The sequence below is a fragment of the Malurus melanocephalus genome, unplaced genomic scaffold, assembly GCF_030028575.1.
Source record: "Malurus melanocephalus ecotype Western Australia unplaced genomic scaffold, MMel_1.1 scaffold_20, whole genome shotgun sequence".
NCBI lineage: Eukaryota > Metazoa > Chordata > Aves > Passeriformes > Maluridae > Malurus > Malurus melanocephalus.
Window position 1 is genome coordinate 394212 of NW_026623252.1, and position 21212 is coordinate 415423.

The window sequence follows — 21212 nt, forward strand, 5'->3', positions numbered from 1 at the left end:
ACACACAGAGCCCTCACAGAAAAACACCAGACAACACAAAAAATCCTTAAATATGAAGGCAAGGCAAGATCAATTGATGCCGTGATTTGATGTGTGTTCTCAGTTTCAATGATGCAGATGAAGCGTGAAGTGCGTTGCAAAGCAATTCTGGAAAAACACCACTGACATTACCATGAAAAAAAAGAAAGAAAAAAAGAGTTGGGCCAGCAAGTCTGTATTTATGTGTGTCTTCTCCTGCCTTGCTGCTTTTGCAGAGTGAAATGTCGCTAACTGCAGAGCAGGGACGTGTGTGTGGCCATGCTATGCTAATAAAGTGCTCCTTTAATTATCAGTAAACCACAGCTCAGAGACTGCCAGGGAAACCAGGACTGCAGCAGACTGTGACAGAGACTCCCAAAAGGACAAGCACAAGTTCACAGCAGGGACCTCGGCAGGGAAAGGGATGGGATGGCAGCAGGGTCCCAGAGCCACAAACAACTCACTAACATTACATCACTGCTTGCCAGAGGAATGCAACCTTAAACCATGGATAAAAGTGAATTCAGGGCTTGAAAGAAAGGGGAGCCCTGGTGAGGCCACATGTGGAGCGCTCTGTCCAGTCCAGCAGACAGTGACAAAGATGATGAAGGGACTGGAACACCTCTGCTGTCTGTAGGGATGTGTGAGGGTATGGACCAGGCTCTGCTCCCTGGTGCCAGCAGTGGGACAAGAACAGGCAGGAACTGATGCCCAGGAAGTTCCAGCTGGACATGAAKCAGAATTTCTTTCCTGGGCAGTGGCTGAGTGCTGAGCAGATTGCCCTGAGAGGCTGTGGAGTCTCCCTCACTGGAGATATTCCAGACCTGTGCCATGTGCTCTGGGATGACCCTGCCCGAGCAGGGAGGTTGGACCAGATGACCACTGTGGTCCCTTCCAACCTGACCTGTTTTGGGATTCTGTGAGAAGGATCCAACATACGGAAAAAATATAATATACAGCAAATTTGACTGCAATATCGTGAAGCACTGGATAATGAGCAGCTGAGTAGAGCTGCTCATTATCATATATGTATTTGTGCTGGTAAATACAAAAAAATGTCCCCAAATAGACCCGAGTGAGAAGAAACCATCAACATTAACTTCACCTTCTTCCTTGCAAAGGGGATACCAGCACCATACTCACCCAACATGAGCAACTCACATTGCTGAACTCATAATGACACCTTGCTTTTCTTCTTCAGGAGGACCACYAACACCAGAAAAGAATCAGACACTGAAAAGCTTATCACATCTGTATYATTACCAGCAATGAGCTCTTCTAATTAGATAATCTGGACTCTAAGTGCCCGCATGGTCATAATTGGCCTAATAATAATTCTTTCAGTGGGCTGTGAGGATTTTTGTTCAAGTTAAACAACACATTCCTGGCTTTGCTCTCTGGGTGTGTTGCTTTCACCCCCATGAGTGCAGAAGGTGTTTGGCCAGGTACCCCAGCCTCAAGGAGCACCTCACTGAGCTGGTGATGGGTACAGCAGGACCAGATTTCTGTTCCTACAGAGCCCAGAAAGAATTAAGTGCAACATTGTCTACCTCAGGCAGATATGAACCTACCAGGAGATAATTTGCCCTTGATTAAGAATCACCAGGAAATAAAGAAAAACAATAATTAACTAATAACCTAAAGCTCATTACTGAATGGAAATGTACCCAAATCTCAGTCTGCATCCTTAAAGGCAGAAAGCAATTCCTAAGGAAAACTGGCATTATCCTTTTGTACCTTTTCCTTACGATAGTGATGGCAAGGATGGAAATACATCCACTCGCATGATACAGGTTCCTATTTGCAGGTGAGCCTCACACAAGRAAGACAGCACAGAGCACCACCTACAGCACTGAACTCTGAAATCTGACCTGCCATGAGCTCAAGGCTTGATAAAAACAAGAAAAAGCAGCCCATAGAAAGCCATCTATCTGGCACATAAATAACTGGGGCAATTAACTAGGTGGACCTTCTGTGTATCTCAGCAGAAGACAGATTTAAAATGTCTRTACTCCACATGAAAGTATTTCTGGATAAAGCATTGCCACAGAAAATKGAAAACAAGAACAGGAGCTTTATCATCTCAAGGTCAATGTAACTGTATGTTTACAAAAGTTTAAAAAGTGTCTCCCTCTCCTTCCCTGCAGCAAACTCAAAGAAGCAAACARAGTGCTCAGCAGCTAAGAACCAACCACGAGAGCTATGAAACCCTTGCCCACTCTTCCCACAAAGACAAGGGAAAAACCCAAGAATCTTATTCTGAGAACTCCCAGCACTGCAAAAACACCTCTTACCATCCTCAAGCACYCCACAAGCACTGCTACAGCACTCCACAATTAATAAGTATTTACAGACCAGTTCTCTGCTTTTGCACATTTTCTCTATTGAATTGGAACTCATGTCTTCATTGGTCTTTAATTTGGCAAGAGAACCCTGTGAGTGAGTGAGTGAGTGAGTGAGTGAGTGAGTGAGTGAGTGAGTGAGTGAGTGAGTGAGTGAGTGACTGATAACCCTATTTTCTTTGATGATTCATCTAACTAGTTGTCTTTTTATTTTTGTCAACTACACAAATAGTTTTCTTTCTAGAAAGTCTTACAGGCATTTTTAATGAAAAACAGAGGAAAACACTTCGACAAATGTGGACTAAAATTCCTTTATGTATTTCTTTTCCTATGCATAGCTATAGAAATACAGTGGCAAATCATGACATGTCCTTCTATCCTAGCAAATTCTGATTGTTTTCTCCACAAGTTATCTCCCATGGAAACAGAGATGTTTCAGGTACCTGCTCTCAGTCTCCACAACATCCCTTAAAGCAGGCTGGTCTCAAATTGTTACTTCTGCCTTAARGTTCCCACATTCCTGCTTCAAGATTTCTTACCAAAATAGTGCAGTGTCCTCTGGGCTGGGACAGGGGAAAAAAACCCTGGAAGACACACTTGGTTTTCCCTTCCACGTCCTCTCCTCCCTTTTTTTTTTGCAACATTGCCACAGATGATGTGCAGGAAAGGTCAGTAGAACACAACTCTACAAAAGCAGCATTTTTCTCTCTCCACACATTTTGGATTTATTGCTGGAATTCTTTCTTTCAATGGCATCGAAGCAACTCATCCTTTATGAAAGTCTTGAAGCCATTCATCAAAATGTCATCCCCAAAGCTGTTCCTTGCCTGCCTGTGCAGGAGGCAACTGCATAGTCACAGAGAAACTCAGAAAGGCTCAGGAAATCCATCAGCTTCCAAAGCTTAGATCCTGAACAAAACTTACAGGCTTACCTCTAACTCAAATGTACACACATTGAAATGTYTCCCAGTTGCAGTAAAAAAGCACAGTTCAGCAGAGAATATGTGCAGTGTTTAAGCTGRGAGAGTGACTGTCCTCACTGAGAGTGGCTCAAAACCTCAGCACATGAAGACAAAACACAGGGTCTGGTGAGAACATCTGTCAATAAAGGCAGGATGAACAAACAGAGGAGAGCAGGAGACCCAGTCACCATTTCTGGCCCCCACTYAGATTTACTGCACCGCCCAAGTGGCCAAACAAACCAGCCTGTGCTTCAAACTCTGCCTRAAAACAGTCAGTGGGAGCAGCTGCCACGGAGAACCTCACACAGCACCAACACTTCATCTCCTTTCTGATCTGACACTGCTCAGAATGGGCTGCAGCCCCCATGGCCCATTTCATGTTGTACCAGAAGCACACAGATCAGCAAAGTCACAGATCATTCCCAGCACAAGGCAGGGGAATAGCTCAGTTTCAACACCCAAAATATTTCTTCAGATGGACTGGCAGACAAACACGGAAATCCTTTCAGGACCATTTCCCGTTTCACCATTCYGCAGAGGCAGCACCAGAGCCTGGTTTGTGCAGCAAAACCCATACCTGGACTTGCTAGGGGCCTCCCAAATTTTGAGAAACAGGTRCCCAAGTGAGCTGCTGGCAGACAACCAAAGCTTATTCTTGATCCCACTGCCCAAATTTGTATGAAAGGAAATAACTTGCTAGAAGATCACTGAAGATGGAACTTAAGTAAAAGATGCTTAGTTTTAGTAATTTGGTTAAAGTTCTGTAGTGTTTCCTGTTCTCGTGAAGTCTTATTTAATGTACAGAATTTTACTGCATAAATTGAATGAACTATGCCTTGAACCTACATCTTACTAAGGTTTTCTTTAACATCTTACACTAAGGTTTTTTTTCTTCATTTTTAGAGATCTTTCCTCTCTAAAATTTAAGAAGGATCATACAACACTGGGTGAAAAATTCCTTTGTGAAGRAAAACCGTCTTTTATACCCACACAAAATATAAGGGCTGCTTAAGTAATTTTACATAATTTGAAGTACCTCTTGCATTAAATTATCAGTATTTTGCTGTGTTAAATCTTYGAGCTTTCATTCAATCAGCAAAGATGGCGAAGCGTGAGAACAAAATCCCTGAGAACCTAAATTTGGATCTTTGGCTCCCACCAGAAATTCAGCTTCTTTCCTGAGACAACACAAACACTCAGCTGTAGCTGACAAAAGCATGAGGTGAGTCTATTCATCAAACTCAGGCACATTTAAGCAGTTGATCCCTCCCYTCTTGCACAGCTCCTCAGCCATTTCTGATCTGTTTATGATGGAAAAGTCTTTCATGTTTTCACTCTTAATCCTAAAGATAAAGGGAGACTCTGGGGTGTCAGCCATATTTTYTAGGAACTATTTTCTGGCAATTTGGGAAGCCAGAGCTGGAAGCTTGGTTTTGCAGGCTCAGCCCGACAGGAACRTGAAAAGCAAACTCTAATTACTGCTGATTTTTGTAGTTTTGCCTTTCAACCTTGAGGATCCTGAACATAGTGAAACCCATTAATTACACCATCTTATCACAGCCAAGGAACTGAAGGTACAGCAAGTTTATTGGCCTCTCCCAGTCACTGTGAGATCCCCACATCATTGTAACTTCAAGCTTTTTCAGGTCACAGGGAGAAAACTTGGATTCTAGAGCATGTTAGAGTAGTCATCAGAAGAAAACAACAAAACCCTGCATCATAACACATCAGACTGTCCCAAATAATATTCTGCTACTGCACTTTTAGCAAGTGGAAGGAAAAGCCTCGCCTTTAACTTGTGCTCTCTTCAATGTGATGTGATTAGTGCTGTTCATCTGCTGCCCAAACACACAAACCAGTGATTTCTGGTGGCTCAAAAMCAGACAGCAGTATCTTTCCTTACCCAGAACCTGTAATTCCCATAATAATCTATTCTACRGTGTTACAGTGGGGGGTTTTATTCCTTATCAGGCACTGGGATTCAGGCACTGTCCCATTAGTGGAACACAAGTGCTCTGGGCTCAGACAGTGGCGGCTCTCGGGCAGGGYACACCAACTGCACCAAACAGCAAGGGTTCAAAGAGAAAACACCACTGTCACCAGCTGAAGCTGCAGGGGRGATCAGTGTCACATAATCAAAATATCTACCTGGATTTTGGCCAGTGCACGACTGGAGCTACAGCTCTCTCTCCTCAGAAAGCAGCCTGGGAACTGCAAKTCCTGTGTGGACAAGGTCTCGGGTTTGTATCTGTAAGGCAGCAACTCCACAGCACAATTACACTGTTCAATGCCAACTTCAAGGAAAAAGTGCTGCTAGTCTCAGCACCACCAKGTCCTGGAGCACATAAATGTTAATTAGAAGCCTTTTTTTAGAAATTATGAGATGCTCTAGTCCTGTACAGTGTGAGGTTTGATGAGATTAGMGCACTGGGTGGTACAGCTAATAAATCAGTTTACTGTACAACCTCATTTCCTTAATGAAGAGCAAATACCTGAGCCTTAGTAAAGCAGAGTCCCAGGTGTACACTTGCTAACCAAAGTGCTGGATTTAATTTTTTTTTTTTTTTTTGCATTCCTCTAGAACAGGGAGCRCTGACCTGCTGCTCGTCATTAGAGAACGCCCTCCTGTCACGGGGTCAGCACTAAGCGGAAACTTTGATGTCAGAATTAAAAAATACAGAAGAGATGAGTGACAAGGCCATTATGGCAGAATAACCAGTAGTTTTCATAGGGGAATRACTTTTAAAAGCTGACAAGAGCTGTCAAGGTGTCAGGCCTGGAGAAGAGCCAGCACAATTAACATACCCTAGGCTTCAATCTACCAGGCGGGGAGAAAGTAGGATTTATTTTGGACAATTACAAGTTAATAACAGGAAGTGTCGGCTCCTCTGTAGAGCATGCATTAAAGCCCACTAAAGGTCAGAACCTCTTACAGTTCCTGTCGTGGTAGGCRACACACTACCATTATTTTATATTTCGAGCAATTTTACTGTCAATGACAGCAGTTACAAATGTGCAAGAAAATATTTTCCTTAGCAGTACACCAGGCAGTTTACCCCACGGAAGTGACTAATATTTTAAGATTTTTATTGTGARCTMCRYGGGGTTTATTTATTTATTACYTTTYCCRAACTGCACACATACGAGTGAGAGTGTGAGGAGCTCAGGAGAGCAACACCATCCCACTTCCTTAAACCCTCCAGCTGCACAAAACCCAGTCCAGGAAGGGACAGCACCCAGCCAGGGTAAATGARGATTTTTTTTTATACTGAGGCAATAAGAAGCTCCCTAACCCAGCACTTTAATACACGGCCTTTTCTTTTCTCTATTGCACAACGAAAACGACACAATACTATTTTTGCCTTGTTGGTCTTCCTGTTAATGGAGAGAGATGAATCATTAGCTKCTCTGGCTTCCCTTTGTTCACCAGCAGGCAGGTGTGCAGAGCCAAAGCAAAGCACCCGAACAGTGAACAGCRCTTGGGAAGAAAATCCACCCGCAGAGTCATTTGGAAAAGATTAGCGATCATTTAAGACATTATCTACCATTATTTAAGTAAAATAAACCCCCACATCATCATCTTAAGCCATTTTAAGGCTGCCTGGCTCCCAGCATTACAAATCCTATTGCTCAGCTGTAATGAAAGCTTTGTTTGGCCAGTCACTCTTTTTCTATTTTTTTCCCTCCTCCTTTTTTGGAGTTTAGGAAACAAAGAAAAAGGATCCTAAAATAGCCTCAAGGACATAGCATACATCTTGCAGGAATTTTGGAATGGGATGGATGGACATCTCCTACTGGCCTGACCTACTTCTGAACATCTGAGCACAAAAAAATCATCTTGTAAATATTCCCTGYAGAGTACTTCTTTTAGCTGTTAATCCCCCAGTGATTTCACCTGCCCCTCAGAAATCTTTTTTTGCTCTTTGAGATCCAAGCTGAACTCAGTTCTTTTGGGTCTGGCCACTTGAAAGTGTTGGTGACAAAGGAGTAACTCAGACTGGAGCTCTGAGTGTGCCACAAAGTGCTCAGKGACGAGGTTTCAGCCTTTGTAGGCAAGGCAGATGAGAGACAGGCCAGGACTCAAACATGTTCTTATTCAGTGAGCACAYAAAGCTCACAGCTCGACTGTAACATTTATCTGAGATTCTTTTTTTAATGTATTTCTCATTATATAATSCATAATCTTTAAACAACTCTATACATTAGGCTGATCCAAGGGAAAATTGGCTGCTAATTGGGATTCCTGAGAAATGCAAAACCGTGGGCAGAAAGGAGGGAAGGAAATGAAAAAACCACGTCAGCTGCATGTGTTGTACTCTCACACAAACAAAGGGGAAAAGAGGGATTCTTTAGGTAAGAGATGAGTCTTGAAATGGCACAGAAGCAAAGTCTCCTGCTAGGGCTGAGCWGTGGGACTGTAAATGGAGATGAGAGAGAAGGAGAGGTGGCAGCAGACTCTGTCTCACAAAMGCACACAGAAACCACTCCTGATAGCTCAGTGCTTGCTTAGCCAAGGCAGCAAAAACAACCAAGGGTGACTTTGATAAGCACCATTTTAATGYTTCACTTACTTAATGCTTCATTTATTTCATCTTCTTTTTCTCTAATTTGTCCCATTTGTGAATGGTAAGAAAGTCTGCAGTAATGATCCCCAACCTCTGGTACTGCTGTAACCCTTCTCTGCCATCCCATGGCTGGGAGTCTCTTGCTTTGTTTCCAGCTCTCATTACAAGCAATTTGTAAGAAGCAGATATGTCTCTCTGTAATTATAAATCATGTAGCTCAATGAGATCCTGTACCAGATGTGGCATTCAGATGCCAACACAAGCAAGGACTTAACAGCCACAAAAGAATGCAAAAAAAAAAAAGTAGTTTAAAATAAATGTAAAAATAACAGCATTAAAATTTTTTGAGATTTTTATTAAATAAATGTTCCAGTTTTTACTGAATTTCAGTGCTGGAAAAGGGAAGGTGAGGTACAGGTGTAGGGCTTACTTGTGTCCTCCCCTGTTACCATGATGTGTATCAGGACTGCACACCCAGACAACAGCACAAGTGCTATCAGAGAAGCAGGCGTTTGAAACTAGTTACATTAATCATGAATGAACTCGAATTAATATAATTTATAATTTATAGTACAGTGTACCATGGGTCTCTTGCCAGTTCTAATTTAAGAAAAGATGCAACATGCTGCTGGAACAGACAATTCAAGGGAAGAGAAGAATTTATGCAAGAGGGAAGCAGAGACATGTACAGAGCTTGTATTTATATTGTCTTTTGCAGATTAAATGCCTTAAAAATAATTTAAAAAAAAAAATTCAAAGGAAAGACATCCACACTTTCAGTCATGTGATGCTGAACCACAGCTCTTCTGTCACACAGGGAGACTTGGGAAGAAACTGTGACATCCTTTACACGCTCATTGAGGTTTGTCACAAGGATGTTTGGCACAAACAAGACTGGGTGAAAGCACAGTGAGAACCAGGAGGTATGACTGGAATAAGTGTAGTGTATCTTTGAGATAACGGAAAAGCCTCAGCCAATACAAAATGCAAACAGGAATGGAGGCAGGAGCACATTCCTGCCTTTTACTTTCACTGGCTTTTGAAATGTTTTCAGACCAGGGCTACTGCCTGTCTGCCAGCAGAGGAAAAGCAGCTGCATTCCTGCCCACCTCATCTRCCTCTGCTAATGCTCACCCTGTTTAGGTCTTTATTATTTCATTCCTTTGTAGTCTAAGGGTGAGGAAAGCTTAAATTCAGGAGCCACTCAGACTCTTCCTGTAGAGAGGCAGCTGCASCACCAATTAAAAATCCAAACTGAAACAAGAGCAACCCAGCAGAAGCTCTGCAGACAAGACTGCATTGACTGCACGAGGAAAAGGAGAAGAAAAACCAGAGTTCATGTTTTAGCCTCCACTGAGCAATCCCAGAGTGGTTTAGGAACTTGAAGAACCCAACATAACCCAGTGCTGGTGGGTGCCCAGGGCACAGAGCCCTTCCAGAGGTGGAGCAGGAGGAGCTCATCCCTGGCCAGGAGAGGTCCCAGTGCAGGATGAGCAGGAGCCACAGCTCCTGGCAAAATCACTCTGAAATCCATGTGGTTTGTTGGCCTTGTCACATCTCCTCACAAAAGGCAGCGCTGATTGCAACGCCATGCTCCTCAACAGGTCAGAGCTGGGGCTAAAAAAAGAACGAGCTTTTTTTGAATTGAATGGAGGGCTGATTTTGCAAGGATCAGCAAAGACTGCAGTAATTACACCAAGAATGATTGTGGTTTGCACAGAAAAGGTTGCTCAGTTCTTCCCCAAGAATGAACTCTCACATGGAAGCCAGCATGCGCAAACTTCAGGGCATGAAGTAGAATGCTACCGGAGCTCCCAGGGGGGGAAAAATATCCTGAAATTCTTTTTTTTGGTAGCAAATAGGAAACTCCAAGGTGGCTTTTGCAGGGTCAGGCATGGAGTACTAACCACTCAGATACACCACTTAATCCTTTTAGCAAATTGGATCATCTTGTAAGAAATCATTCACCTTGAGGGGTCAGAACTTTATATACTACTAGGAATGTACTAGCTTTTACTTCATTTTCTTTTTGATCATTGGCAGCTCAAAACCATGGAGTAACAAAATGYTTTTCATATCATTCATTATTTACAGTTAATCTACAATCTGCTTGATTACTTTCAGGACAGCAGTGGAACTGCATCTAGAATTTCTGAAAACGGCAGGAAAGGTATTCTGTTGATTGGCTTGAATTTCACAGCCATAATGAAGCTTAAATTAACYATGGAAGACTGACTCTGTTCAAGCATGAATGAAAACAAAAAGCTGCATTTTTCTTGTAGGTAATTGCTTAGCTAATCTATTGCCTGGTGCAACAAAGTGAGTTATGGGTACAGCATCATCTGATCTCCATGTTTGTGCAAGTTTTTAATTATTTCTCCCTATCAAAACACTGTATGTCAAAAGATGCATTTACAATATGCACAATTCAGGAATCATGAGCTAAAAACCTGTAATTTTTCCTGTATCCAAGTCCTAATTTTTCTTATCTTACTGATGAACAGAAAAATGYATTTTGTTTTGTAATAGTGCTGGCCAAACAGCAGAAATCTGATAGATCCTGATATGGTAAAGCAAAGTTTTAAAATTAGCCCCAAGTTCTGCTAACTTGCATCTAGAAATTTTCATRAACTGATTTAAAAACACCAAGTTGAACTGAAATATATGAATAGAGTTTTAAATAAAAGGGTGAACCGCACAGCAGTACAAATGCATTACAGGGAACGGAGCATCCCAGACACATGAAGCAAACAAAGTTTCTTCCCATCCCTTATTCTTGCTTCCCTCCCTCTTTCTGTTGGTCCTGAAATTCTTTTCCCCTCACTGAAGTAACTTGCTCAATCTAGATTTGAAAAATAGTAATAAATGAGCAACATGAAAGAGTAATAAATGAGCATTTTTCAACGTGGTTGAAAAAAATTGTAATTTTTTTTTTTCATGTAAATTTAGCATTAGTGATTTATTGGGTTACATTAGTGATTTATTGGGTTATCAGGCTGATCTGGCTATTGAAAGGACAGAAATGAGAAGGCTGCTATAATCCAAATCCAGAAAAAATAAAGAACTGAGGATAAATACCAATTTTTTTAACTGAGTAAAGTCGCAGCTGGGTAGGGCTCCTCCTGCAATAAAGAACAGGCTCCTTGTGAACCAGCAGTGTCGGTGCAGGGGGTTAATATTCTGTTTGCAGGCTATTACTGGGACAGATGGGGTATCTACGCCTCTACTGTAATTGTGTTTGCTCCAAAAACACTTCTTCAGAAAAATAATAAGTCAATTAGTTAATCAAACATTATTACAGAATCGAATTTCCCGAACATGAAAGCAGAAAAAGTTACACAGTATMTTTTCTGCTGTAATTACTAAGGCAGGGACATGGCCACATGTCCTTTTTTTTGGTAATGAGAAAACAGAACTCTCGTTGGCAACAAAATTGGATTTTGCAGGACTAATACTTTACTCAAAAACATCCTCATCTAACCTGTCAGTACCAGTTTTGAGCTGAAGAGTGCCTAACTACTCTGTTACACTGGTACCCATCAAGAAGCCAATCACTGGGATTAAATTTTATAGGTAAAATAAAAAACTGGAAGGAAAACAAATAAATTTTTTCTTTCATCTGGGAAACAGCATGTGAAGTTTCTCYGTAAATATACTGAAATATTCATAAAGAACAGAACTTATCTATTTCATTTTAAAATACATTCTGCAAAGTGGAATTAAAGACTCCCGCTGGCAGCCTCCTACTTGCAGACACCTTAGTAACAGACCCGAAAAATGCCCCAACACCATGGGGCTGCATCTCCTCTCTTCCTGAAGCCTTCCAGTTCCTGCTGATTTTCTCCAGGCACTTTGCTCTGCCCACAGCAAAGCTGGGGTGGCAGGGGTGACCCCGATCCCAGAACAGGTTCCCCTTGTGCTCTGGACACATCCCTGTAGCCCAAAGGAGTGGGATCCTCAGCCTGGCTCCCCTTCTGTGTGCTCCTGTCATGTTGGCACTTTTGCCTTTCTCTCCCCAGTAACAGCAGAAGGCTTTTTGTTTGTTTTTATTATTTAAAGGAGCTGAAAAATGAAGTGTTGAGTCTGTCACGAGACTTGGCTCCAGTGCTCCCAGCAGTGCTGAGTTATAATTAATAGAACTGGTGATGACCCTTATTAGCATTAATGCCARCACAAGTGCTTCAAACTTAAAAGGAAGCTTTTCACTAAAAAAAAATAAACTAAAAAAACCCAAAGAACCACCAATCCAACCACAAAGGATGGTTAAATAATGCAATTCTAATGGAAAAAACCCAAACCAACCTAAAATGCAGTGATAGAGCAGTGTGTATTTGGGAGAGGAGGGGCTCATCTCATGGTTGCATGTGCATCACAAAAACATGTATGTATATGAATGCACAGCTGAACTTATTTTTGCGTTCCCTTAATATTTAAAAATGCTACAAAGATGAGTATGTTTTCCTGAGGGGGAAAAAAGAAATATAGGAAGACATGCCAAGTTACATTCTGGGAAAGCAATAACAGTGAGAAAGGACTGCACACAATTGATTCAAACACAAATGTTTAAATCTCATCTGTGCTTGGGTATTTGAGGCTGCCTGCCCACAAGGACATGCTGAGATGTGGCTCTCTGACATGAGAAACAAGATAAAGGAAGAGAAGGAATATAAAATATCTTCATTCCAGAAAATGCAGCTGTGAGAATCCWGACTATCTTGTATTAAAAATAAGAAGTCACATAGCTACAATGAAAAGAAACAGTGAAATGCATTGCAAATAATTATTTTCACTTGCAAGGAATGAAAAAAAAATGGTACTGCGAGTGCATCCCATTGCAAGTGTGTCCCAGAAGCTGTACCCAACAGCACGTGCCAGGGTCACACTGTCCCCACGAGGGTGGAGCAGCTGGCATTGTCCCTGCACCCTGCTGCCCTTTCTCCCTGCCCCTGCACAAGTGCAGCCACCTCTGTCCTGCAAGGCATCCTGGGCTTGGCACTGAGGCACTTTCCTGATCCAAGAGCAGCAAAGTTATTTTATGAAATCTCCTATCAGTGAACGTGCCCAAAATCTGATACACATCACTTTTTTTTTTTTTTTTTTTTTTTTTTTTTTTTTTTTTTTTTTTTTTTTTTTTTTTTTTTTTTTTTTTTTTTTTTTGCTTATGAAGTAAATCTTCAGAAAATTCTTGAAACTCTTCGGTTTTTATCCCACAGTACAACAAAGCTCTGGACATGCTGCTGTAGGAGACAGCACCTTTTTTGAGAATCATTATTTCCACACTTCAGCGATTGCATACAACATGTTGCCTCAGGCTCACCCTGATTCCCACAGCTCCAGGGGAACCCAACCTGCAAAAAGCAGGCCTGAAAAAATACAGCATGAARTATTTCTGGCTCTCAGTAAAGAGTTCATTCTTTTCACTTCATAACCCTCCCAGCACTTGCACCATTTCCCTGCAAACAGATACAAACCCTGGGCTATGCCAGAAGCCACAGATGCACAGCAGGGCACCCTCTGCAGGTGTCAGCCAAGCAGGAGAGATGGGGATTTTCTTTTTCAGAGGGAATAATTCTACAGTGTGAGCTTTGAAAAAGGGCTGTAATGATGACTACAAGGATCCTTTGCTTTGTTTCTAAATTGCAGACTCAAATAACTGCTAACATCCAATTATCTTTGCTGGGAATACTGGCATCCCAAATGTGCTATATTGCTCTGAATTTATACCTTATATGCCTTGTAACTTATAGGACACACAGGTTTAGTAAAAGGAGAGGGGGTTATATTATTGTTATGCCTAATCACACCTTTCCACTTCCAAATTTCTTCTTCTCCATCCATACTCCATGAAATATTTATTCAAACACATGAAAATTACTGAAGTTTGGACTTCGACTGACTGCAGATCGATACTCTCTAATGTGAACAGAGAGCATCTCTGGGCTTATTTGGCACTGATCTGAAAATAATACGCAAAAAAAAAAACATACAAGGAGAGGAGAAAAATGTAGACAAGAGAAATCTATGTCTGGAATGGGGAAAGGGACAACTACTAATTTAGCCTTCCTGCATAACTTGTACATTATTCCCTCCATGCAATTTTTAAATACATTTTTAGAGCACAGAGATCATTTTCATCCAGAGAGGAACAGTTTGAGAAATGTCCTCAGATTCTGTGGGGAGAAATTCCTGCTTATAATTTACTTAATTGATTGTATTTTCATCTGTARATGCAAACGCATTAGGGCTATTTATTCTTCATCACAGCTTTCCTCTTATTGTTGTTTGGTATTTGGAAGAGTCCTCTCGGGAGGGGAAACAGCACCAAACTCGAGTGTGCTGTGTGGTATCAGGTGATCAATCAGAAGTTCTGGGATGGAGACTTCCAGGCCTCTTTGTCCCTGTAGTGACCAAAATTTCTGGCACAGGGGTCACCCAGAGCCCCAGCCCCAGTGCTCAGCCCCTTTCACCAAACCCACAGCACTTCCACGAGCACAGGCAGGGTGYTCTCACCCCACTTCACACAGCTCCTTCCAGGGATGCAGCAAATGCTGCACAGTCAAACATTTCTCTCTGTATTGAGCCCAGAAAGTTGCTGCTTTTAAAGACACCAGAGTTTTATTTTGTTTGGGTTTTTTTTTCCTTTGTCCAAGCTCTCAAAGCAAAGCTGAGAGTTCATTTTTCTCTATTACCACTGTCTGCTTGCAAGCTGCTTTTCCTGGAGTATTTCATAAAGGCTACAGATATGCTCTCCAAACAATATTGTAAAAGAACAGGAAAACACTCACAGAGCCAGTGGGGCTCTTGAGACACTGCACTACTTCAGGTACTAGGAAATAAAATTGGTTTTACTCTAGTCCTGTGCTTTCTTTCTGGACTGCTCAAAAGGTGCTCACACTGTCTCAAAAGTGGGTGTTCAGAAGCTGCAAGACACAACAAATCAAAACAGCACCTGACAGCACAGGGCCTCCCAGCCAGTGCAGGAAACCCACATAATAAATCTGCTTTAAATCCTGTACATTTTCTGTGCTAGAAACATCTGAATGGATGGAAAGTAAAAGAAAATCTTCCACAATAGAACTGAGGTACAGGAGCTGTGAGGAACATTTTCTCTGCCTAACCCTCCCATGGCTAATATGGTGTGGTAATAGACTGCACAATTAGGATTAAATATGGCTTTTCAGAAGAACTGGGATGAACCCAGGTTTAGGCAGAGCTTTCATCCATTTGATCATACAGAAACCACTCTCGGGTGCTGGGATCACATAAAACCAAACTGGCTGCACACGCTTGCAGCTGTCCTTGGATAGTGGGAAGCTCTTTGTACTCAGCACTTCCCCTTACCTGTCCATTAGTGCAGAAAGGTGTGATAGAAGGGAAAAAGTTTAAAAGTGAAGCAAAATCCAAAGGCAGATTTCTAGTTCCTCTCACCTCTACTGAACTGCTGGAAAACTTCTGCCATTGAGGTAGGAAGTCTCAGGACAAAATCAAAGCATTCAGCAGCAGCACCTGCACAGATCTCCAGGAAGCTTCTTGCAACTACCCCAAAAAAATCATTTGGTATGAAGTTTTTGAAAACAGAGCAAACCAGAATGAGCCTGTGCTGCAGCACACRCTGCCTGCCACCTTTTACACCTGAAATATGGCAAGAGGAATGGTCTTTATTTGTAGCACTAACAGAAGTCACCACAAATAGAACATTCCAGGAGAACTAAACTCAATATTTTATCTCAGGAATCAATAGTTTTATTGTCCAGTAATATTACAGGAATTTATTACTTTAGCCAAACAAGCATCCACWGAWTTTTTTCTASTTGAAAACTGTAATTTTTTTTCYRATTTCCTAGTARGGAGATGAGGSTTGTGAAGGTCCAAMAGRGGAAGAGGATGGCTTCCTGTGTCTCAGCAAACAAATCCACAGAGCCACGTGCAAACAGACACACAGACCCCCTGCAGAAAAGATGGAGAGGCAGGAGCTGCCCAWGGAGAGATGCACTGCCCATCCTCCCCTGTCCAAAGCCACAAGAAAACAACAATTACATGTAAGGCACAGGAAAGAAGCTCCTGCTCAGTGTCACACCTGACCTCAGCTTCAAAATCAATTTTTCATCAATACTGAACAGAGGAACAAGGACTGCAGCCTTCAGGTTCTCATTATTTCAAAGTGCTTGGCAGCACTTAAAAATTAATAAATAAAAATCTAAGTGAGGTCAAGGGGGGAAGGTTCTGCCCATCACTTCTTTTCATGCCATCCATCAATGATGTGCTGCTGTGTGAACACAACACCTGAAGGATCAGTTCCAGCCCTATTTTAACTAAAACTCATAATAAACAGCTACGGGATGCAATGAAGCCACCTGCTAATTTCTTATCTAATATATATAACTCTCCCTCCACTTYTCACAGATTGCTGTTGCTGCCAAGGTCTACATCTCCACAGTTTCTCCAAACTAAATCTAACACTCACACTGGCAGTGTAAATTACTGGCTAAATAAAAACACCAGTGAGAGAGAAAGTGTTTCAGGGACAAATGTTAAAGAAAAGAARAGCAAATCATTATCCTATACAATACAGACATAAAACATGTAGCAGCTCATCTGCGTTCACCCCGAGCACAATTACAGGAAAAAGGGAGATTCAATTAGAATGAAAAGCAATCAATCCACATACACAACCATATGATTTCACCAGATTAACAAAAAAAAAAAACCAACAAAAAGACAGAATAATTACCAGCTAAGCGGTCTAAGTAGGAATTTCCTGTACAGTTATTACACATCTTTACAGCATCATTACATATCTCTTTAGGGGGAGTCAGGATGCATTGTCTTCCCCTGTGCAGATCAGAACGTTGCCCTGGGATGCATTGCCTCTCTCACTGTGTGGAAGTGCTGTTTTTATCTCACCAAAGCAGGGCACACAGCTTGGAGGTGAAGTGATACAACGTGGTGATAAAAACATAAATACCAATGCTTTAAAGCTAACACACAGAAACCTTTCATTAGCACACAATTTTTTTTTAATATAATGCATTTAAATAAAATCATAGCTGATTTCAGGACTGTATCTGAAGTAATTTAAGCAGTCATAGCTTGTTTCAGAACTGTATCTACACTAAAAGAAAGCCTGTCAAAGAGCTTGTCGAGCTTCTTATGCACATCTGTCGCAACAAATGTTTCTYAGAAAGTCACGTCTGAGGTACGCCACGGCATTTTTGTGAAAAATTAAACTGGTAAGAAGGAAATTACACATTTACAATTTTAATCATATTATTCATCAATCCCTGTTCCTCTTCACAATTAAACTGTTTGAATTTCTCTTTCTTCCCACCTCGAAATTTTTGATGGCAAACTCCATGATAAGATTTGTTTCCAAGAAAAAAACAAAACAAAACAAAATTGCTTTCCAGAATCTGAAATTGAGRACAACTCAGCTGTGATTTCCAAGCCCATCTGAAGGACATCTTATTTCATTACTCTATCTGAAACYAAATTGAAGTAGTGAGCAGATTCCTCTTACCTGTTTGTGAGCATGATCATAAGAGTTAATGTGATTGTCAAACTCCTGGTGTTTATAGTACTGCTTGTCACAGAGTTCACAGTAGAAGTTGGCTTTAAGATCTTCCAGAGCTTTTGCTATCGTGTTTTTCTTTTCAGCATAATCCTGGAGGGGGGCRGAAAAAAGTAATTTTAGTTTTGCCTTTGATGCTGTGAGTGGATTTTGTGCTCTGCCGTTAATCATATTTGTAAACATTTACACACCTCTGTAACTAAAAGCCTGCCCATATTTGCTGTGTTACACTGCACATATTTACTGGATCTGAGGATCTGCACACTCCCGTTTGTTATACAGTTGCCAGCTCCCCTTCGGGGCTCTCTCAGAGGCTAGAAGGATTTCCCTGGGTTCCGTTTAAACACAAATATTTACCATGCTGAAGGCTATTTTCGAGTTCATYTCGATCCAAGCCTTGCTCCTCAGTAATTTACCCGAGCACAATAAGCATGAAGATACAAATGGCAATAATTTAGTTATAAGGCTTTAAAAAAAAACAACCAAAACCAAAAAATCCCTAAATTAAAGAAACTACTAGGTCCTTCTTGAATGCCTGTACACATGAAACACGATGAACACTTTCATAGCTGAGATGCAATGAGTTTCTTCAYCCCTCTGTGTTTGCCATCCCACATTAGAAGGACACTTCTCTGTTCATCACGCATCAGCCAGTGTCACATACAGCTCTGCTGACCATTTATGAGACAATTACATACAAGTAAGATTTATTAATCCCCTAAATGCATTGATGGTAGCATGGCCTGCTGTGAAAGAGCATGGAAATGGTCTGTCATGTCAGATTAGTGCAATACCAGTTAAACACTGAGCAGTGTAACCTCAGTGCCAGGGCTCCTGCTTTGGACCAGTCTGTCCAGGATAGAATCTTCAGGCCAAAATCCCAAAGGTGTCAAATACTGCTTAATAAACTTAATACTGCAAAATAAACCCCTTGGATTTGTTTCTCAAAGTTTCTTCACTGTGAGTTCTTTGGTTCGGTTAGACAAAGACAAAAGATGACAAAAGCTGTAATACCCAAAACAGAGTTAATTTGGGGGAAAAGTCTGTATTTGCCAGCAGTTTTCACAGCTGGCGACTCACATACTTCCACTATATTTTGGGGACTTTAAAATGGAAAATTYATGTTTACCAGATTGGTAGACTTTCGTAACAACGATGTTTATTCAAAAGAGAGAGGAATAGTAGTCATAAAAATTAAATCTAGAAAGTACCTATTATTTAAAGTAGTACTTTAATTCAGCTTGATTGCACTGATAGCAAACACTGTTGATTCATATCCAAACTGAAGTACTCCCTAACCAAAATTCTGTGTATTAATAGAATTGCACAAGTCACTTCAGAGTGGTGTTTTGAATATTGGCTGACACATGACAAATTCACACATTCCTAACACTTTCCTACAATGATGTTTCATAAAATCTGTTCTGTTTAAATCCAAAGTGAGTTAGCRTTTTATTTCAAGAAATAACAGTATTTTACATTTATGCACTATGGAAATTCAGCTTGGAAGYTCTGCACTTAGCTCTTGGTATCAASTAGTAAAAACTACAGGTTTTAAACCACTTCAAGCACTACCAGGATGCTRTGTATGGAAAGCAGTGGAAATAGCATGGAGACCCCAAGGAGACACACTGCCTTCAAACACTTTAAAAGTAATTCTTGTAGCAGCAAAGGGATGACACCTAATTTTGCTTTTTTTAAAACATGAAAAAGAGGAATCTGAATTTAGGGGAATTTTCTTAACTCTGAAATATTACAAAACATCATATATATATATATATATGATGACAGTCAATGTGATATTCTAGGACAAAAACAGTAAATTGAATAATAATTTTTTAATAAAATTCAAATTTTATTCCATTCCACCATGCTGTAGATTAACCCTCAAGCAAACTTTTGCAAGATTTACTAACATTGCACAACACCTTGAATAAAGTTATGCAAGTTCATTAATGGTCTCCTTGACATAAATCACCATTTTTGAAACAATACACTTTTTTACACAGCAAAACCTAACCTGAATGCAATTTCATTTGGCATGCCAATGCACATAAATGAGGCAGGGACACTGGAACCCCATTTACTGTAAAAATAACACAATCTYTTCAGGATCTTGGGGTTTCTATCACTAAATTCCTTCTGCTGGGTTTTCTGGGGGGACAGGGTTAAATTTACATTGCAGTAGTACATCAGAGTTTCAAAGGCAAGAATGGCAACACATCTAAATTAAATGCAAGCAGATGGGATGGAATAGAATAATGGAGCTCAATCATGCATGGAGAAGGGACTTTGATAAGAAACAAAAGTCTTTGACCTTGGGGACACATGAATGGCTATATTGGTGCAGTTCAGCCTTTTAAACCTGTGCAAGATGTTGATTTGTGCAGCTAAGGAAAGTGACCCTTAACTAAGCACCATCCCCTTTGCTCTGCACCTGCATTTCAGTTGTTGCATGTTGGAAAAGGTCACAAACAGTTTTTACTCCCTTTGGAGTAAAAAGGGAGTTGGAAAGGATCTGTACCCCCACCACACCTTCTCTCAGGTATTGCTCCCTGAATGACATCGTTCTGGTTCAGTCAAGCATTCCTCACACCAAGGCCACTCACCATCTCTGTTTGTTCTTTCCAAAGTCTCCAAAAAAAAAGACCTGAGAGCACTGCTGCACAGCGTAGAACTCTACTCACAGGCTCTGTTTTCTACTCTCTTCCTTTCTGATTTTTTTTTAAACCATGATACAGCACTGAACCAACACTTTTATACAACTCCTTTATCATCCACATCCTTTGCTGCTGTGTAATATTTTGCTGGCAGATGCTTTTATCCAGCTACTAAACTTCATCCAACTTTAAAAATTTCCCATTTCTGCAGTGCCAGAAGCTGCTCAAGACAAACCTCAAGACTTCAGCTCCCTACATTTCACATGCACACACAAAGAAACCCTTAAGGACATCCTTAATGCAGGGTGTTAAGGAGATGCTCTGTGGCTGTGGGATCCCCTGGGCTGGGTCAGGACTGAGCCAGCTGCTCCTGCTGCTGGTTGGCACTGGAGTGAGGAAAACCTGAATTCAAGGATGAACAGGAACCAGGAGAACAGGGTCTGATGGCTCTCTGCTTGCTGGGCTGCTGCTATTGATCTCGCCTTGGCAGAGGAGGGTCTACCCAGCCCCGTCCGTTTTGATGAGGGACAACTGCCCAAAATCTGACAGTAAAAAATTACCATCCCTGGACCTTGATAGCAGTGGGCAATGGATTGCAGACAGAAATAACCTGGGAATTTACTGGAGAGGAATATTCCTGGAGTAAAGCAGCAGCCAAAAAACTCATTTAAACTGGTTAAATATGATCAAGCTTRGTTTCATTTTCATCAAGATTTGCAAACCGTCCTGGAAGTTTTAGGAGAACTTTGAATTATGATTCAGCCTGGTAATGAAACTCAGAACTGAGTGTCACTTAGTTTCATTATTTTTTTTCCTGAAAGGCTTATTATCTGAAAGCCTGCAGCTATAATTCACTGTAGCTATTTTTCATAATTTATATGAAAGATCTCTAATAAGTGATCCCATCTATCAGCTGGCTTTATTTCTCTAAATCCATCTTCTCCATCCTCCAAAGCCTTAAGCCTGTGCAAATGCTACTGCAAACATCTGATAAATTGGATTAAGAGCAGGCTTTATTCACAGAGGGGCTGTCACAGACCAGACTGGACTCTGTGCTCCCATTACAGGAGAGACAAAGAAAAAGAAAGGAAGAAAAG

At 41.1% G+C, this 21212-nt stretch overlaps 1 protein-coding gene across 1 annotated transcript in view; it reads right to left on the reverse strand.

The window, feature by feature from the left end:
* The window catches only part of ZNF804A (zinc finger protein 804A), a 143479-nt gene that overhangs the window by 15717 nt on the left and 106550 nt on the right, over positions 1 to 21212 (reverse strand). Inside the window, exon 2 of the mRNA XM_057389818.1 lies at positions 17405 to 17548. Coding sequence (XP_057245801.1) covers positions 17405 to 17548 — 144 coding nt within the window. The remainder of the gene's footprint in view (positions 1 to 17404; positions 17549 to 21212) is intronic.